This window comes from Staurois parvus, unplaced genomic scaffold, assembly GCF_062004578.1.
Source record: "Staurois parvus isolate SC_StPar_1 unplaced genomic scaffold, SC_StPar_1.0 ptg000052l, whole genome shotgun sequence".
In the NCBI taxonomy this organism is placed as follows: Eukaryota; Metazoa; Chordata; class Amphibia; order Anura; family Ranidae; genus Staurois; species Staurois parvus.
Genome location: NW_028317848.1, coordinates 7,155,470 through 7,174,576, shown reverse-complemented (window position 1 = coordinate 7,174,576; position 19,107 = coordinate 7,155,470). Strand labels below are relative to the sequence as shown.

General features: G+C 42.1%; 1 protein-coding gene across 1 annotated transcript in view; it reads left to right on the top strand.

Moving 5' to 3' along the window:
• LOC149470147 (neural-cadherin-like) overlaps positions 1-19,107 on the top strand; it is a 127,108-nt gene that overhangs the window by 96,363 nt on the left and 11,638 nt on the right. The window contains exons 27-31 of the mRNA XM_089666758.1: positions 1,867-1,990; positions 3,704-3,884; positions 9,676-9,842; positions 13,468-13,732; positions 16,037-16,217. Of these exons, the coding sequence (XP_089522884.1) occupies positions 1,867-1,990; positions 3,704-3,884; positions 9,676-9,842; positions 13,468-13,732; positions 16,037-16,217 (918 nt within the window). The remainder of the gene's footprint in view (positions 1-1,866; positions 1,991-3,703; positions 3,885-9,675; positions 9,843-13,467; positions 13,733-16,036; positions 16,218-19,107) is intronic.

The following is a 19,107-nucleotide window of genomic DNA, read 5'->3' as shown; positions in this document are numbered from 1 at the left end:
TACAGGGGAGGGGGATATACATTACTGTATACATGTCATATCACTATAATGGAGTATAGGGGAGCTGGGATATACATTACTGTATACATGTCATATCACTATAATGGAGTACAGGGGAGGTGGGATATACATTACTGTATACATGTCATATCACTATAATGGAGTACAGGGGAGGGGGATATACATTACTGTATACATGTCATATCACTATAATGGAGTATAGGGGAGCTGGGATATACATTACTGTATACATGTCATATCACTATAATGGAGTACAGGGGAGGTACGATATACATTACTGTATACATGTCATATCACTATAATGGAGTACAGGGGAGGGGGATATACATTACTGTATACATGTCATATCACTATAATGGAGTACAGGGGAGGGGGATATACATACTGTATACATGTCATATCACTATAATGGAGTACAGGGGAGCTGGGATATACATTACTGTAGTTTTATAAATAGACCCCTAAAAGTGTATTTAAAGCCAAAATATGTTTTTTTATTTCAGTTAAAGCTAAATGTAAAAAAAATAATTGCCTTCAATAAAATTGAAGAAAAAATCCATACTAGGCACTTCGGATCTGCCCCCCAAAATCCATACCAGACCCTTATCTGAGCATGCAGCCTGGAAGGTCAGGAAAGGGGCTCCCTCCTCTGTAACCACACCAGGCCACATGCCCTCCACATGGGGGGGGGGTGCTTTGGGGCAGGGGGGCCCCCCAAATCACCTTGTGCCCATACTGATGGGCACAAGGGCCTCTTCTCCACAACCCTGGCCAGGGGTTGTGGGGGTCTGCAAGTGGGGGGCTTATTGAAATCTGGAAGCCCCCTTTAACAAGGGGCCCCAGATCCTGCCCCCTCGGTATGGTTCAGGAGGGGGGGGCACTCGCTCGATAAGAATCTGTTATGGATTTTGGGGGGGACCCCACGCCATTTTTTTTTTTGGCTTGGGGTTTCCTCTCAAAACCATTACAAACTCAAAGGGCCCGGTATGGGTTGAGGGAGGGGGTTCCCCACACTGTTTTTTTTTTCTTAATTTTTAATTGCCGGCAATTCTTTTTTTTTACATTTAGCTGTCAGAGGGGATCCCACTGACAGCTGATGACTCATAACATTACCGCATGTTTCACTACTAAAATACCACATGACTTCATAAAATAACTCAATTTAAGAAATAAAAAGCTGTGTGGTATCTTACCGAATACTTGGATGCAGTAAGATACCACTATGTGAATTGTGCCGGGTGTCTGGGAAAAGCTGTCAGAAATGACTCATGGACAGGGGAGGACTGACAACTAATGGGGCCCCCAGGCAATAGGGGATCATGGGGCCCCTGTGTCCTTGACCACACAGAAATCACACCCAAAAAAGCCTATAAAAGGTACCAAGGGCATTTCATGGGGCCCCCTACTGACCCTGGGCCCACGAGCACTGCCCGAGTGCTCGAATGGTCAGTCCGCCCCTGCTCATGCAGATAATGGAAGAACCAGGCGGCAGAGAGAAATCACACTCAGAGCTTTGTATAGAGACAAGTACACAGTATAGAAGGATATGCTTTGTTCAGATTTCATGTCTGAGGCTTATAGCCACTTTAACACAACACACATGATCACACAGCATGTGTGGCGTGTTAATGCGCCACATTGGTGTGAATGAGCCCTAAAGAACAATGTTTGTGAAGTGGCATCTGAAATGATGCAAACTTATATATTGCTGTCATGTAAGGTTCAGCTTACAAGTATGTTTTACTAGTATCCCTGCTGTCACTACATCTGCTTTATTGTAATAATTTGTGAATTGCATTAATATTGCATATTTCCTGCAAACTGTATTTGCATCTTGGTTTATAGATTCCTCAATGTGTACCAGCCCCTGCAGCTTGGAGGAGTAAAGAATCTACCAGGCAGTACTCATTCATCCATCCACTTCAGCGGGTTTTCTGGCTGCATCAGAAATCTGCAGGTTGATAGTAAGGTAAGATATGGTCCAGTATGGTGCATAACCTCTGGATGTGTATACAGAGTCCAAGGTCTAGAGCAGGGTTTCTCAACCAGGGTTCAGTGGATCCCTAGGGTTCCTCCAGAGGTTGCTAGGGGTTCCTTGAGTAATGAGCAATTTTTGCCTCTCAGGTAAGTTCCCACTGACACCATTGATCTTTTTCGCAATCTCTAAGGGGGTAATTCTTCCCAATGGCCATAAGTGTAAGGAGCATTCTTACCTCTGACTATCACACTAATGTATCATGAATTGTAGATAAAGTCAATTTAGCAAGGGTTCCCTGAGACCGGAAAGTTATGTCAAGGGTTCCTCTGCATTGAAAAGGTTGAGAAAGGCTGGTCTAGAGGGTAAGCATGGCAGCCCGGGAACTAGCATTTGCAGAATAAGAAGTAGTAATGGTGCCCTCCACGTCTCTTTCAGGGAAAGGAATAAAACCTTTCTATGTATCTATACTATCTATCTATGTATGCAATAGACAGTGCAAAAAGGAAGAAGAATCATACAGATGGGTTTTGTCTTTTACAAAATTTGGAGTTAAATTTAAAGTGGTTCTAAAGGCTCAAGGTTTTTTATCTTCATGCATTCTATGCATGAGGGTAAAAAAACCATCCTTCCCAGTCCCCCCTAATACTCACCTAAACCCCCTCTCAATCCAGTGATATGCACTGGAGTCTAGGCAGAGGCATCCCTAAGGTTGGTGTCACCTGGTGCGGTAACACTTGGTGACACCCCCTCCGATGATCCCCGCAGAATGGATCGGATCTGCGGATTGAGCATAATGGATCGGACTCTGATCCATTATGCTCAATCCGCAGATCCGATTCATCCTGCGGGGATCGTCGGCTTTCTTTACAACTTACCTTTTCTTGGAGCAGGTCCAGTGTCACCCCGTATAGGTATCATGCTGACGATCCCCACAGGATGGTTTGGATCTGCGGATTGAGCATAATGGATCGGAGTCTGATCCATTATGCTCCCCAATCTGCAGATCCGATCCATCCTGCAGGGATCGTCGGCATGCAACCTATACGGGGTGACACTGGACCTGCTCCAAGAAAAGGTAAGTTGTAAAGAAAGCCGACGATCCCTGCAGGATGGATCGGATCCATCCTGAGGGGATCGTCGGCTTGCTTTACAACTTACCTTTTCGTGGAGCGGGTGCGGTGTCACCCCGTGCTGTCAGTGGAACCTGCTTCGGGACCCCACTGAGTCTAGGCTATCCCGGGACTCCATCTTCTCATTGGCTGAAACTGAAGCAGGAGCCATTGGCTCCCACTGCTGTCAATCACAGCCAGTGAGCCAATGAGAAGAGAGAGGGGACAGGGCTGGTTTGTGAATGGACACACGGAGCAGCAGGTGCCCCTGTAGCAAGCTGCTTGCTGTGGGGGCATCCGATAGGAAGGAGGAGCCAGTAGAGCCTGTGGGGGACCCGAGAAGAGGAGGATCTGGGCTGCTCTGTGCAAAACCACTGCACACAGCAGGTAAGTATAGACATGTTAGTTATTTAATTGCCTTTAATTGCAGACTATTTTACAAGTGGAATCCTACTAATCAATTTGTTACTAAAATATTGCACATATGTGGATTTTGGTGATCCATTCTTATGTACAAATGCATGCCTTTCAGTCCTAAATCGTGTCTATTTTTTTTTTTTTAAACGAACCAACTGAATTGCTTTGTGTATTTGAGGTGTATGACTTGGAGAAGCCCCTGGAGTCAGTGAACAGTGCTGCAGGCTGTGCTGTGACAGATGAGTCTTGCAGTATGATTAGACCGCCCCCTTGTGGAAGACATGGATTCTGCATAAGTGATCAGATGTCTGCTAAATGTGCTTGTCACCCAGGACATTATGGGAAAGTCTGCGATTCAGGTAAAGTGGAAAGCAACAGAGTTAAAAAATTATTTGAAATCCAGTAACCATTTTAACTTATTAAACTAATTAACCTATTAATAAAAATTATTTCTGTATCAAATTAGACTCCACCTGATTGATAATGTTTTAGCCCAATCAATTCTGAGTTAAATCAGGTTCATGAACATGGGCTTTATATTTTATAACATGACTCAGCCTTATAGTGATCAGACTACTATAAACAAATCAGAAGTCAGCCAGTGCTACATAAAAAATACCCATTACATTTCTTAAAGCGTATTTTATGCCAACATTTCTTATTCCTGATATGTGCCTGCTGTACCATGTACTTGTATGAAAAACTATCCTGTTCTTTTTGTATTGCTTCATTTGTGTGAAACCCCTGGTGATCCCGCCAGTCCCTCTACTTTCCTATTTCAAACTGACCACACTAGGCATAAGAGCACATCCATCACAGTGTGGTTATGGTAATAATCAAAAAATGCCACTCTTCATGAAGTTATAACCACATAACATGCATTACATCCAAACTTATCATCTTCAATAGAGTCCCAGTCATATATGTGCACTATCAACAGTGCACTAAAATCACAGTCCACAGTGTTACTGTTGTATGGTTTCCTTCTCCAGTCTCTTTATCTCATTCCACCACTTAGTGCCAATGTGACTTTATCGTGACTTAAATGCCCTCCACCAGATGTGCTTTCTCCTGGGATTAAATGACCGTACAATAAAGCGGAGCTCCACCCAAAAGGGGAAGTTCCACTTTAAGCCATTGTCCCCCGCTCCTCATTCAGGATTGGTACCTTTGGGGAGTGGGTACCCGAATTTGACAGGTACTTACTCCCACTTCTGCGTGATCGCCTAGGCTATCAGAAGCAGATGTTGTTCCCTCTCTCCCTGTAGTCTTCTGGAACACGTGACAGGTCCCATAAGACTACGGGGCCATTCACAAAGCGCAGCGCTACTTGTGCATGTGCAGTGGGCACCCGGCTGTGAAGCCGGAAGCTGTCACAGCCGGGTGCCCACACTGAAGATGCCAACATCAGGGAGAGAAGATGGCCAGTGAAACCAGCCATATTGAGGACACCACTGGACCGAGGGACAAGTGGCTGTATTTTTAAAGTCAGCAGCTACAGTTTTTTTAGCTGCTGACTTTTATTTTTTCTTTAAGTAAGGTCATTTAGCGCTTATGTCCCTCATAACAGACTTATTGGAACATTCCCCAACTTCCAAACAATGCACCTTATTGACTTTATGCGCTCCTGAATAGATACAGTATATATTAATAATTACTTAGAAAACAGATGAGGTTAAACTTTGTTCAGACCTCTGGGGGCCAAACATTGGAGCTCATGAATCCATCAGGATTCGTTTTTGTTTAATTCCCTAATAGTATTCTCTCCTCTACAGTGGCTTTTATGTTCCTCTGTACTCCAGAATTGTAGTTCCCTATAATTTCTGTTGTGTACCATGTGAAAGTGACAAGACAAATGGGGATTCTTATTCCCTCTACTGATGTTATACACATGTTCTTTTATCCTGTCCTTCAGTGCTCTTTTTGTTCTCTCTACATACATTTTTACATTTTAGAGCATAATTACTCCTTTTAGTATCACAGGATATAAATTATTTTATTAAATATTGCTTCCCTGTACCCGGATTAGTGAATTGACTTCTGCTCTTAGGGTTATGGACTACCCTACTACAGCTATAGCATCTGCCACCTGCATAGAATTCCTTGTTCTAAAAAGAAGTGAAATTCCTACTAATGGGAGGGTCTATTGCATTTCTTACTAATTTGTCCCTGAGTGTGGGCGCTTTGAGCTTTTTTATATATACATTTCGGTTTAGCTGGTATAATTTCTTTATGATGTGTATCTTGTTGTAACACGTGCCAATGTTTGTGTATAATATCCTGCACTCTCTTATATTGCATATTGTAATTAAGTACCACAGTAGTCCCATCTCTTCTTCCTTACCATTCTTACCCTAATTAGTTCTGTTCTATCAATATTCCTGATTTTATCTCTCTCTTCTTCTATAGTCAGGAATATTGATAGAAAAAAATGAATTAGGGGTAAGGATGAGATTAAATTTCAGATATATAAACCATAGTCTGTAGACGCTATAACTTTCACACAGACTATAAATAATACACTTATTGGGATTTTTACAAAGACTACATTTTGGCCTGAATTTATGAAGAAATTTCATTTTATTGGATATGTTTTATATCGCAAAGTAGAAAATATAATTTTTTTGTTTTTTTAAATGTATATAATAAAAACTAAAAAAAAAACAATAGTGATCAAATACCACCAAAAGAAAGCTCTATTTGTGTGCAAAAAATGATATAAATTTCATTTGGGTACAGTGTTGCATGACCAAGCGATAGCCAGTTAAACTAGCGCAGTCTTGAACAGCAAAAAATGGCCTGGTCATGAAGGGACTCAAACCTTCCGTGGGACAAGTTAGTACATTAAAGTGGCTCTAAAGGTGGAGAGTTTTTTTACCTTAATGCACATGTGTGAAACACAAGGCCCGCAGGCCAAATCCGTCCCATCAGGCCATTTCATATGAATCTCACACGTCTCATGCAGCTGCAGCATCCCCCTTGTCTCTGTTCCTCCATTGTCTCAGTAGAGAGGAGGACAGAACTCCTCCGCCAGATCCTGCACTGCTCTGTGCAGCTGCGGAGAGGCTTGTCTTTGTCTCCTCCCACCATCTCAGCAGACCGCAACAGAGAGCAGGATAGAACTCCTCCTACAGATCCGCCGCTTCTACGTGCAGCAGCAGAGAGGCTCTTGTCTGTTGTCTCCACCTTCTCAGCAGTCGGCAGCAGAGAGAAAGACAGAACTCTTCCTATAGATCTTGCACTTCTCTGTGCAGCCACAGCACCCCCTCGTCTCTGCCTCCCCTTGTCCCAGGATTCAGCAGACCCTAGGAGCTGACTTCAGCAGCCTTCCTCTGGTCCTCCTCCAGACCCTGCAGCAGCACAAAGTAAGAGGGATGCACTGTGATGTAATGAGGGTGGGGGGCTTTTGACCTCTGATGGTGGGGGGCTATTGACATTTGATATAAGGGGGGATCGGGTGTTATGGACAACTAATCTTACAGATACAATCGGCCCTTTGAAGGTAACCAGAATGTTGATGTGACCCATAATGAAATTGATTTTGACCCTCTTGCTTTAATACATTCTATGCATTAAGGTTAAAAAAAAACTTCTGTGTGCAGCTTCCCCCACCAGCCCCCCTTACTTACCTGAGCCCAATCTCGATCAAACAAAGTGCATGAGAGCAGTGACTCCTCACAGGTTAAGAGACAGCAGTGAGAGCCATTGGCTCCTGCTGCTGTCAATCACAGCCAGTAAGGAGAGACAGCCTCACTGTGTGTCAATGGAGAACACAGTATGGGAGCAAGCCTGCACGAGTTCCCCCATAGCAAGCAGCTTGCTATGGGGGGGGGGGGGGCACTTGGCAGTGGGGAGGGGCCAGGAGGGACAGCGGGGGACGTAAGTAGAGGAGGATTGGGGGTGGCTGTGTGCAGAACTAGTGCACAGAGCAGGTACGTATGGCGTGTTATTTTTTTTTAATTTGTATAAATCACTTTAACCTCAATATCGAAGCTTCCTGACTTGATATATACAAAGAGGCATATTTATAGAGCAGTGAATGTGACATTCCCCAAGCATTAACTGTTGGTGAATAATTCACTGTATATTAAAGTCCATTCAGCAGGAAGATTTATCTGCAGTGAATGTTGGTGACTGTCACATTCACTGCTTTATAAACATGCCCCATAGAGTTTGTAAAGTAACCATTATGAATGTAGGCAGATTATACAATACATCCAGGGGCGGACTGACCATTCAGACACTCAGGCACTGTCAGTAGGGGGCCCCATGAGATACCCCTGGTACCTTTCATAGGCTTTTTTTGGGTGTGGTTTGAGTGTGGGTGAGGACACAGGGGCCCCATGATCCCCTATTGCCCAGGGGCCCCATGAGTGGTCAGTCCACCCCTGAATACATCATACCAAAATCATCTGTAGCCTAGTGTGTAATATATGTAATAAACATATACATATCCTTGTGACCTTACTTACAGTGGGGATCGAAAGTTTGGGCACCCCAGCTAAAAATTTGTATTAATGTGCATAAAGAAGCCAAGGAAAGATGGAAAAATCTCCAAAAGGCATCAAATTACAGATTAGACATTCTTATAATATGTCAACAAAAGTTAGATTTAATTTCCATCATTTACACTTTCAAAATAACAGAAAACAAAAAAATGGCATCTGCAAAAGTTTGGGCACCCTGCAGAATTTATAGCATGCACTGCCCCCTTTGCCAAGCTGAGACCTGCCAGTGTCATGGATTGTTCTCAATCATCGTCTGGGAAGACCAGGTGATGTCAATCTCAAAGGTTTTAAATGCCCAGACTCATCTGACCTTGCCCCAACAATCAGCACCATGGGTTCTTCTAAGCAGTTGTCTAGAAAACTGAAACTGAAAATAGTTGACGCTCACAAAGCTGGAGAAGGCTATAAGAAGATAGCAAAGCGTTTTCAGATGTCAATATCCTCTGTTTGGAATGTAATAAAGAAATGGCAGTCATCAGGAACAGTGGAAGTTAAAGCAAGATCTGGAAGACCAAGAAAAATATCAGACAGAACAGCTCGCAGGATTGTGAGAAAAACAATTCAAAACCCACGTTTGACTGCACAATCCCTCCAGAAAGATCTGGCAGACACTGGAGTTGTGGTACACTATTCCACTATAAAGAGATACTTGTACAAATATGGTCTTCATGGAAGAGTCATCAGAAGAAAACCTCTTCTGCGTCCTCACCACAAAAAATCATCGTTTGAACTTTGCAAATGAACATATAGACAAGCCTGATGCATTTTGGAAACAAGTTCTGTGGACCGATGAGGTTAAAATTGAACTTTTTGGCCGGAATGAGCAAAGATACGTTTGCAGAAGAAGGGGCACAGAATTTAATGAAAAGAACCACTGTCCAACTGTTAAGCATGGGGTTGGATCAATCATGCTTTGGGGTTGTGTTGCAGCCAGTGGCACAGGGAACATCTCACGAGTAGAAGGAAAAATGGATTCAATAAAATTTCAGCAAATTTTGGATGGTAACTTGATGCCGTCTGTGAAAAAGCTGAAGTTAAAGAGAGGATGGCTTCTACAAATGGATAATGATCCTAAACACACCTTGAAATCCACGGGGGATTACATCAAGAGGCGTAAACTGAAGGTTTTGCCATGGCCTTCACAATCTCCTGACCTCAACATAATTGAAAATCTATGGATAGACCTTAAAAGAGCAGTGCGTGACAGACAGCCCAGAAATCTCAAAGAACTGGAAGACTTTTGTAAGGAAGAATGGGCAAAGATACCTCAAACAAGAATTGAAAGACTCTTGGCTGGCTACAAAAAGCGTTTACAAGCTGTGATACTTGCCAAAGGGGGCAGTACAAGATATTAACTCTGCAGGGTGCCCAAACTTTTGCAGACGCCATTTTTTTGTTTTCTGTTATTTTGAAAGTGTAAATGATGGAAATAAAATCTAACTTTTGTTGACATATTATAAGAATGTCTAATCTGTAATTTGATGCCTTTTGGAGATTTTTCCATCTTTCCTTGGCTTCTTTATGCACATTAATACAAATTTTTAGCTGGGGTGCCCAAACTTTCGATCCCCACTGTATGTGTATCTCTGTTATTGTACGACTAGCACATGGGAGGTATGTAAGTGTATGATGTGTCTGTTAGTTCTACAGGAATGGAGCTTTGAGAAAGAAAGTTGGGTTCATTATGTGATTCATCATCCGCTCAGCCCGCACTATACTTCTATACAACTCATGCTTCGAACACGAATGTCTTCTGCATCTATACTCCACCTGACTTCCAGGGACAGATCTTCTTTCCTGAAGCTGGAGGTGAGCCACAATGCTGGATGTTAATTACCACAAATAATACATGAAATATTCTCAGATAGTAGCTTTAAGAAAGATATTGCAATTCATCATGCTGGATCATCCTGTCATTAGCTCCCCAGATGAATCTGCACTGCCAGGTAAGGAGGATTAACTGGGTCCAGTCAAAGGAAGCCAAACACACGTGGCCAGTGAGGTAGCAAGGTCAGGACGAGGAACCACGCATGTGTATGCACCATGCCATACAGATAATTGACATTTTCAGGGAAGCCGCACTCTCCTTCCTCTGGACTACACACATCTGGTGTCACTGCTTTCTTGATGAAGGAGCTGAAGTATGGCTCCAAAGTGTATCTTTTTGATAAAGGCTCCTGTTTTAGAATTTGATGTGCGGCTGATGTTCCTTTATTGAATATTATTCTTATTATACAGGATTTATATAGCGCCAACAGTTTGCTCAGCACTTTACAATATAACGGGAGACAATACAGCAACAATACAGTTCAATACAAGTGGGTTAGGAGGGCCCTGCTCCTTGGAGCTTACAATCTAAGAGGGAGGGGCTGTTGGTACAAAAGGTAATAAGTGTGGGGGATGGACTGATAGGAGGAATAGATGATTTGGTTATTAGCTGAAGGCAGGAAAGGCTTCCCTGAAGAGATAGGTTTTCAGAGATTGCATAAAAGTGGGCAGAGTAGGCGATAGTCTGATAGATTGGAGTAGAAAGTTCCAGAGGATGGGGGAGGCTCTGGAGAAGTCCTGGAGATGAGCATGGGAGGAGGAGACAAGGTAGCTAGAGCGCAGGGGGTCATGGGAGGAGTGGAGAGTACGGTTTGGGTGATATTTGGAGACAAGATTGGTGATGTATTTTGGAGTAGAGTTATAAATGGCTTTATATGTTATTGTTTTGAATTTTATCCGTTGGGCAATGGGAAGCCAGTGGAGGGATTGAAAGAGATGGAAGGCAGATATGGAACAGTTAGTAAGGTGGATAAGTCTGGCAGCAGCATTCATGATAGACTGAAGAGGGGATAGCCTGCGATGAGGTAGGCCAAGGAGGAGGAAGTTACAATAGTCAAGGCGAGAGATAACGAGGGAGTAAATAAGTTGCTTAGTGGTTTCAGAGGTTAAGAATGGGTGTATCTTTGAGATGACTATCCCTTCCTTCCTGAAATATGATGATTGACATCCTGGAATCTCCCCATCTGACCGACTACCTTGCTGGCCACAAGTGTGCATCCCTCCAGCGGACCCAATAAATCCTTCTTACCTGACACTGCTGCAAAAAAAATAAAGGGTGATCAGATTACACAGAACAGCTAACAGGACTGTGGATACTTAAATTTGGAAAGCAAAAGCAATACCACTGGTAGATACATTGTTTACAATACGTATGATGGAAAGCAAAAGCACCAATTAATGGTAGACCCATTGTTCATACGTAAAGAACCATAAGGCAAAACATTTTTTTCATTGTATGGATAGAGTAAGCCTAGATTCACACAAATGTGGGTCTGGGAACGCGTGTGATTGGCACCATATGGTTCCATGAGGCTGTGTCCTGAAAATAGGGGTGGGGACTGTGTTTCCCTGTGTTTCCATTGAAGTTAATGGACTGCTGCGCCCGTGTAAACATGACATGCAGGACCTGCACAAGTGTGAACCTAGCCTACCAGGTGATTGCACAAAACACTTCCAGTGCATAGAGTTCTGCCCAGAATCTACTTTACAGTGAATCATAAAAACCAATGGAGTAACATCCTTCAGGTATGCTTTGTCGATGTAGCCCTCCTCATAATCTAATAGACAACTGTAAAGAACACACAGGAGTGGGCACACGCCTAATGTATCACCAAAGGTTTATTGTATAGAATAAAACTTATAGCCAAACAGATACAAAAATAAATGTAAATAGGCGTATGACACTAAATCTCAATCCAGTGCCGGAATAGTTCGGCTAAGCACATTGTGATGCTGTGCTGGCAGCTGACGTGTTTTGAGGGATGGACCCCCTTTTTTAGAGCTCTGAAGAAGGAGGTGCATCCCCTGAAACGTGTCAGCTTGCCAGAGCAGTGTCACGGTGTGTTTGGCCATACTATTCCCACACTGGATTGAGATTTGGTGTCATACAGCACCTGTATATTTATTTTTGTGAGTATCCAATTGGCTGTATGTTTTGTTTTATACAATAAACCTTCAGTAATGCATTAGGCATGTGTGCCCTCCTGTGTGCTCTTTTACAGTAGCCTATTAGGTGAACCTGACACTATCACATTTTTTTGCCATTAGATTTCTCTCCATTTCCTGTCCTGTGGACAAAATAGGAAGTGAGAGGAGATCCCTCCAAAATGAGGGAATCCCTGGTTGTCACCAGGATCACCAGAACTAATGTTCCCAATGGAAGATTTCCCTTTCTGTTTCTGTTTTGGTGGCAACCCAAAATTTAAGATTTCCTTTCACTTTCATGTGCGATGATAATGATAAATAGGACAAATAGAGAGGGTGAATCTCCCTAACGGGACACAGACAACAATGAAAACTGACAGGGGGTCTAATCCCTCTCCACTCCATCCAAAACTCCAAAAAAGGTTTGTCTATAGTTACAATTTAAATTGTATTTTAATCCAAGAACAAAAATGTAATGTATTGCAGCTCACCAGTCCTTAGATGTGGTGACTGCATTCATTTCTTTTTTTCAGGCTGAGAAAATTTCCAAGACAGTACAGAAATATACCTATTCTGCCAAAAATCCAGTGTGCATGTAGCTTCCTATGCATTGAACTGATATTTAAAACAATGTTATCAGCCATCCCAGCAATCTTTTGTGAACTACAGAACACCTGCCCCCTAGGTTTTAAAGATGAAGATAAGGGGAGGTGACTCTGTGATCCAAACCAGGAGACCAGCCTAGGGTGACAACTCTGCTCTCCATAGATATGTCACAGTGAGCCAGTGTTGTCACCCTAAGCCTGGGTTCACATATATGTATATCGCATGTGATTCACACAGGAACCGCACTGCATTCCTGTGCAAATCACATACGATTTGTGTACGGTGCGATTGGCGCCACACATTTTGTATGGCTCTAATCGCACTGCACCTGCACCAAAAAGGTGCAGGACCCTTTTTTTGGGTCCGCACTAGAATTGGATTGCATGGGTATTCACACCTATGCAATCCGATTCTGCACATCGCACAGCGTTTTGAAGACTGCTTTCAGGGTGTTGTTAACTTAACATACACACCCGCAGCAGTTCGCATGAATGGGGTGCGATTCTGATGCGGTGTGGAATTCACACTGAAAACGTTGCAAATTCCGCACCGCATCATTGTGAACCAGGGCTAAGACAGAAAGTATGTTACTGGCAGGATCATCAGGTGAAAGCTGCAATATATGGAAGTTTTGTGCTTTAAGACCACAAAATGTTTTTGGTGATAACAGGAGTCTCCCTTGTGTTTGGTTTTTTGATTCTTTTTATCACCACACATCCTTTAGTGTCAGGTATGTCTAACATCCCCCTTTGTAAAGAAGAGGAATATTTAAAAAGATTTTTTAATAATGCAGCTTTCTTTCCATACTGGTAAATACTATAAGACCTGTCACTCCATGTACCTTTGTCTCCTGCAGATTAGTGGAGGACACTTTGCTGTTAGTTTCAACTATGGTGAGCGGAGTCATGTGATCAGGCTGCCGGACCTGCGTATAGATCACGGGCGATGGGCACTGCTGAGCATGGAGCGCTATGGCAATGTGTTTACTTTGCGTATTGAAAGAGGAGGCGGTGTCCGAGAAGTGACAGCTACTACGGGAAAAAGTGGATTGTTCGAAGCTGATCCATCAAGTGTTATGTTAGGAAACCGCTTACCCCAACAAGCTGGGAATGATTTTCAAGGTAATTGTATATACAGAGCATCATAAAACAGGTTGAGTTGTAATACATTTTAATCCACTTTTTATTAAACTCAGGTCATAAATTAAAAAGTTTATGCTGAAATCTAGTGAAAACACGTTGGTTGCAATAGCACTTAAGGCATCTTAAAGGATTCTTAAAGCATGCTAAAGTGGCCTCTCAGTCAATGTTATTTCTTTTATTTTACTGTTAAGGATAACTTGATTTTTGGAATGTTATCCTCTAATTTCCCACCCCACCACCACCCATTCTCTATCATTCCTAAAATATCACAAAGTCACCTTTGCATGCTCCAGCCACAGGGTTTTTCCATGCATGAGCACAGGAAGCTAAGGGCCAGCCAGAGGATCTGGTAGAAGTGTGGATCTAGTAGAAGTGTGCATATTGCTGTCAGTATTTGGCGCGGGGGGGTTGTTAAATTAAAGGATAACTGTAAGGAAACATTTAAGTAATATTTAGCAAATCTTAAGTGCTACAACACATAAGCTATACAGACTCCCCACCTGCACAGCATAGTTTGACAGGTACACATGTGAGAGAGGGCTTTGTGATTGGCTAGTAATATTAACAAGGGCACAAGTCCCTAACCCCACTCCTGTCCTGCTAGAATACTACCCCTCCTGCTGAGACCAAACCCTCCGCCATATTGTGCCCCACTCCATAGCATAGGCCTCCATATGACATTCCCGAGTTGACCTTTATTTCCCGAGGAAGGAATGTCCACACAAATGATTAGAATTGCTGCATAACAATCACAACGCATTGACATACATTCGGGAGTCACTTGACATTACACAGTCAATCACATTTAGTGGACGATCCACAGCAATCACATGCAAAAGCATATGCAGCACTTTTAAGCAGCCATCTCCCTCTAATAGTCTTTCCTTCCACCCAGGGTCATTAGAACTCACTGAAATGAGATCTCTGCAGCCACCTCCTCCATAGGTACACCTCTCCAGCGACCCTCTCCTGGAGGATAGCCTCACTCAGGGAACTCTTGACCTGCCCTAAAAGGCCTTTTGCAATCTGCCCTAGCCCCCACCTCCATAATGGTCAGAAAGTCTATAGCTGGCTCACCTGGGTGCAGGTCTACTCCTTCCTAGCCTCCTGCAGGGACTCCGTGTCCCACATGGAAGAAAATTATATTTGAAATATATTTATAAAATATTCTTCCCAAAAATATTGCCATATATTTGAAATGCTACAATTTTGGCCATATTCAATATATTTCTATATATATATATATATATACACACTGCATGTTGAATGTTTTTTTTATATATTACAGAATATATGAAAGATATTTTTAAAAATATATTTTTTTAAAGTATATTCTTCAGATTTTTTTTAACATATAAAAAAGTAATTTTAACATATATTTTTACATATATTTGTAAATGCATTCCAAAAATGTAGATTTGTATTTTTAAAGACATACAGTATATTTGAAATGTATTTTTAAAAATATGTGTCATATATTTTGTAATAAAAACGCATTTCAACATGCAATATATATATATATTTATTGAAATATATTTTGAAATATATTGAATATGGCCACAATTGTAGCATTTCAAATATATGTCAATATATTTGGAAAGAATATTTTTCAAATATATTTCAAATATATTTTTCTTCCATATGGGGTGCTAGTTACATCTGTGCTGGTGTGGGGTTCTTGGCTACCATGCCCCAAGTGCACTAGGGCTCCTCCGGACCTAGCTTATAACTGGGCATTGGCTCACGTATGACATCATTGCAGGAGGGCTCTACCTAAAAGTGGCCTAACACCTGATGACACTGACTACTGTAACCAGACACTATTCTGGTGCAGAGCCCCCTAGTGGTAAAATAGCTAAACACACCTGCCTACTGGGACAAGTGCCCAGTACTAGATCCACAAGTTCTGTGTGGTGGACTGTGCATTGCCCATTCACTAATATGGGCTGTCTGCATGCAGCTCAGGGCTAGGAAAGAAAAGTAATCAAAGGGCTAGTCACGCTGTACAAGTGTCTGTGTGAATGAGCTGTACATTCTCATACTCACAGCCCATAGTTTCTATATAGCTTGTAATATGTTTAGCTCTGCTTGCAAAGTAGCCAGAGGCTTGTTTACATTTTATAATCTGCAGAACCAGAAGGGGAACAGGATGTCCTTATCTGCAGATTGAACTACAACATTTAATGTTTGTTTTCTGTCATGTCAGTGAAATCGATGAATATTTGTCTTCATGATCTAAGAGAGAGAAACTTTAATGGGCCCTGTTATGTTACTTGTGCACAGGATGTTTACGGGACGTGCGCATCAATGGTCTTGTGCTGCCGTTGGATGGAGAGGGTGATGAGCACAGCTCCGTTGTCAGCTCCCAGGGAATCAGTATTGGGTGCCACTCGGATGTCTGCAGGAACCATCCCTGCCCCTCTCACCTCAACTGCATTGATTTATGGAGAAAATATGAATGCAGGTACAATACTGGACAGTAAACCATTCTGTGATGACCTCATGGTAAGAGGTGGGGTTTACTACTCTTAGATCCCACAAGGCTGGCCATACATTATACAATTTTCTTACAATTTTCTCTCCACTTTCTGCTCAATTTCCTTTAGATTTATCTTCAACTATGTAGCGCAAGGGCCTACCTAATTGTATAAAGTTGAAAGTGTTGTTTAGGTTTGACCTCCTATTATATGGTTTTTGGTAAATCTAAAGTAAATTTCTTAATAAAATTGTGTAGTGTATGGCCATAGATGGGTCGAAAAGCATCTGTTTTTTTAAAAAAACCGAAAAATCGGACGTTCAATAGGCCGACGTTACCACCAACGGTAAAAAAATCAGCCAATTTTCATCCCGTCTACGGCCGGCAATTAATTGCTTCTGTTCCTGCAGAGAGCTCTGCTATTATATTTTACATTAAAAAGTATTGCGGTTGCAACATTGTATCTATTTGTATCCATTTCGGATACAGATGTTTTTATTCGGATACAAATAGATATATTGTTGTAACCGCAATACTTTTTAATGTCAAATATAATAGCGGACTGGAATTCTTCTTCTTCCTTCTTCCTTCCTTCTTCTTTCTTCCTTCCTTCTTCTTTATTCCTCTTCTTTATTCTTCTTCTCCTCTCATGCGCAGATTTTGTATCGGTAAAAAGATCGGCCGATTTGCCCATCATTGCTGCGAAAATCGGCCGATCTGCAAAATCGGACGATTTTTTTCCAACTTTGCCGATAAAAAAAAGTGCCAAAATCCAGAAAAATGGGCGGCCAATTAACCCATTAACGGAGCGAAAATCAGCTGATTTTTTTTTTCGGCCGAAAAAACAGCCGATTTTCGACCCATCTATGGCCTGCATAAGTCTCTGATTCATGGAGCTTAGAAGAAGCTCCAGGGCTGCTGAAAGCTCTCTGGTATATTGCTCACAATTATTTTCAAGTATGCATTTTTTTTATATAGAAAAATGTTTATTACCTGCCTCAATACCAGCATGTCACACCCTCTTCCTTTTCAAGCCATTTTTCAGTTTTCAGTGTAGTGTTTGACTGACAATTACTCGGTAATGCAATAGTATACACCAAACACATTTTATATCATTTTTAGACAGATGGAGATTTCTTTTGATGGTATTTAAAGTCTAAGTTTACTTAAAGTGATTGTAAAGGCTGAAGGTTTTTTACCTTTATGTCTCCTAGATTGTAAGTTCGAAAGAGCAGGGCCCTTGAATCCCTCATATTCTGTTCTGTTACTGTATTGTCTCATGTTCTGTCCCCCACTATAATGTACAGCGCTGAGCAAACCTTTTAGCGCTATATAAATACTGTATAATAATAAGAATAATATTCTATGCATGATGGTAAAAAACCTTCTGTGTGCAGCAGTGCCCCCAGCCCCCTCAATAATTGCCTAAGCCCCCTCTGAGCCAGCGACATTCTTGACAGCCTCTGCTATTTGGGGACTCTTCCTCCTCATTGGCTAAGACAGCAGCTGGATGAGGAGAGAAGCCAATAAGGAGAGAGTGGGAGGGCAGGATGAAGACATGGTTCTATGTGTCTTATGGACGCGTAGAGCAGAGGCTCGGGAATGAGTACGCAGTGGTGCCCCCAGGGCTTGCGGCTTTCCCTGGGGGCACTGCTTGAGGGAGTGCCGGCAGGGACCTGAAAAGAAGAGGATTGGGGCTGCTCTCTGAAAAATCACTACACAGAGCAGGTAAGTATGGACATGTTTGTTATTTAAAAAAACAAACAAGATTTGACAAAAAAGTGTCATTTTAAGGAAACAAAAATCAGCACAAGGGATATTACTTACATTCAGTGCTGGACTGTCCTGATTTAGCAGAAATCTTCCTCCTTCCATTAAGCTGTAGTACTGGCTTCTATGAATGCTAGGCAGAAAAGGCGGTGTATTCAGACACTCTTGAGTGTATGTCACAGCTCCCTTACTTCTATTACTTCTAAATCAGGACAGAACAGCACAGGGGGCACATCACACTGAATTTAAGTAATATCCCTTGTGCTGATTATTTATTTATCTTGTAAAATTAGACTTTAAAGTGGAACTAAAGGCATACATACTTTCCTTAGTCAAAAGGCCGACACCTGCAAGCTACTTAGCCAGCTCTGGCATCTTCTCACTGGCTTTTTCCAGGTGCAGATCCTTAGCCGGTTTGGTTGTCTGGCGTCAGATGACATCACTCCCGGGCTTGCTTGGGAGTGCAGTCATCCTGGCACACTGGCAGCGTGTCCGAATGTAAACTGATCTGCGTATGTGCTGCTCAGTATACATTCCGCTGATGATTGCGAATAGGCAGATAAGTGTTAACATTTCATGTCTCTACTACAATAAAAAAAAAACCCTGCCAGTTCCCAATTTTTAACTTTTTACGTTTAGTTTACCTTTTTTCTTCATATATTTTCATTTCTAATAAATAGTGATTAAAGTTGTTTCTTGGCATAAAACTTTAATTTGGTTTGTATTAAAAAAAAGGTGATCAGGCCAGACAGGAACATGAAAGGGTCGTGGTATGATAAGTTTTGATGAATATAATCTTTCCCCTGTTTAGGGATCTGCTGCTGCCTTTTGCTTTTGTTTACTCAATTTCCTTCAGAGCTGATAAATTGACAAAAAGAAAAGTCGCTGTACAGAGGAGCATTTGACCATCAGTTCTTTCTATCATTCCTTTCTTCCTTTTCCATTATGAGAGGAACGGGAGAGCTGGCTGTGTGTAAACCCAGTCAGTGTTTACAGTACACTTGTGATCGCTGTGATTGGTTCACAGTGGTCACAAGGCACACAGCCACTCTGATTGGTTCATTTGATTTTGCTTTTGATATGCGCTATTGACAGCATGATCACAGGC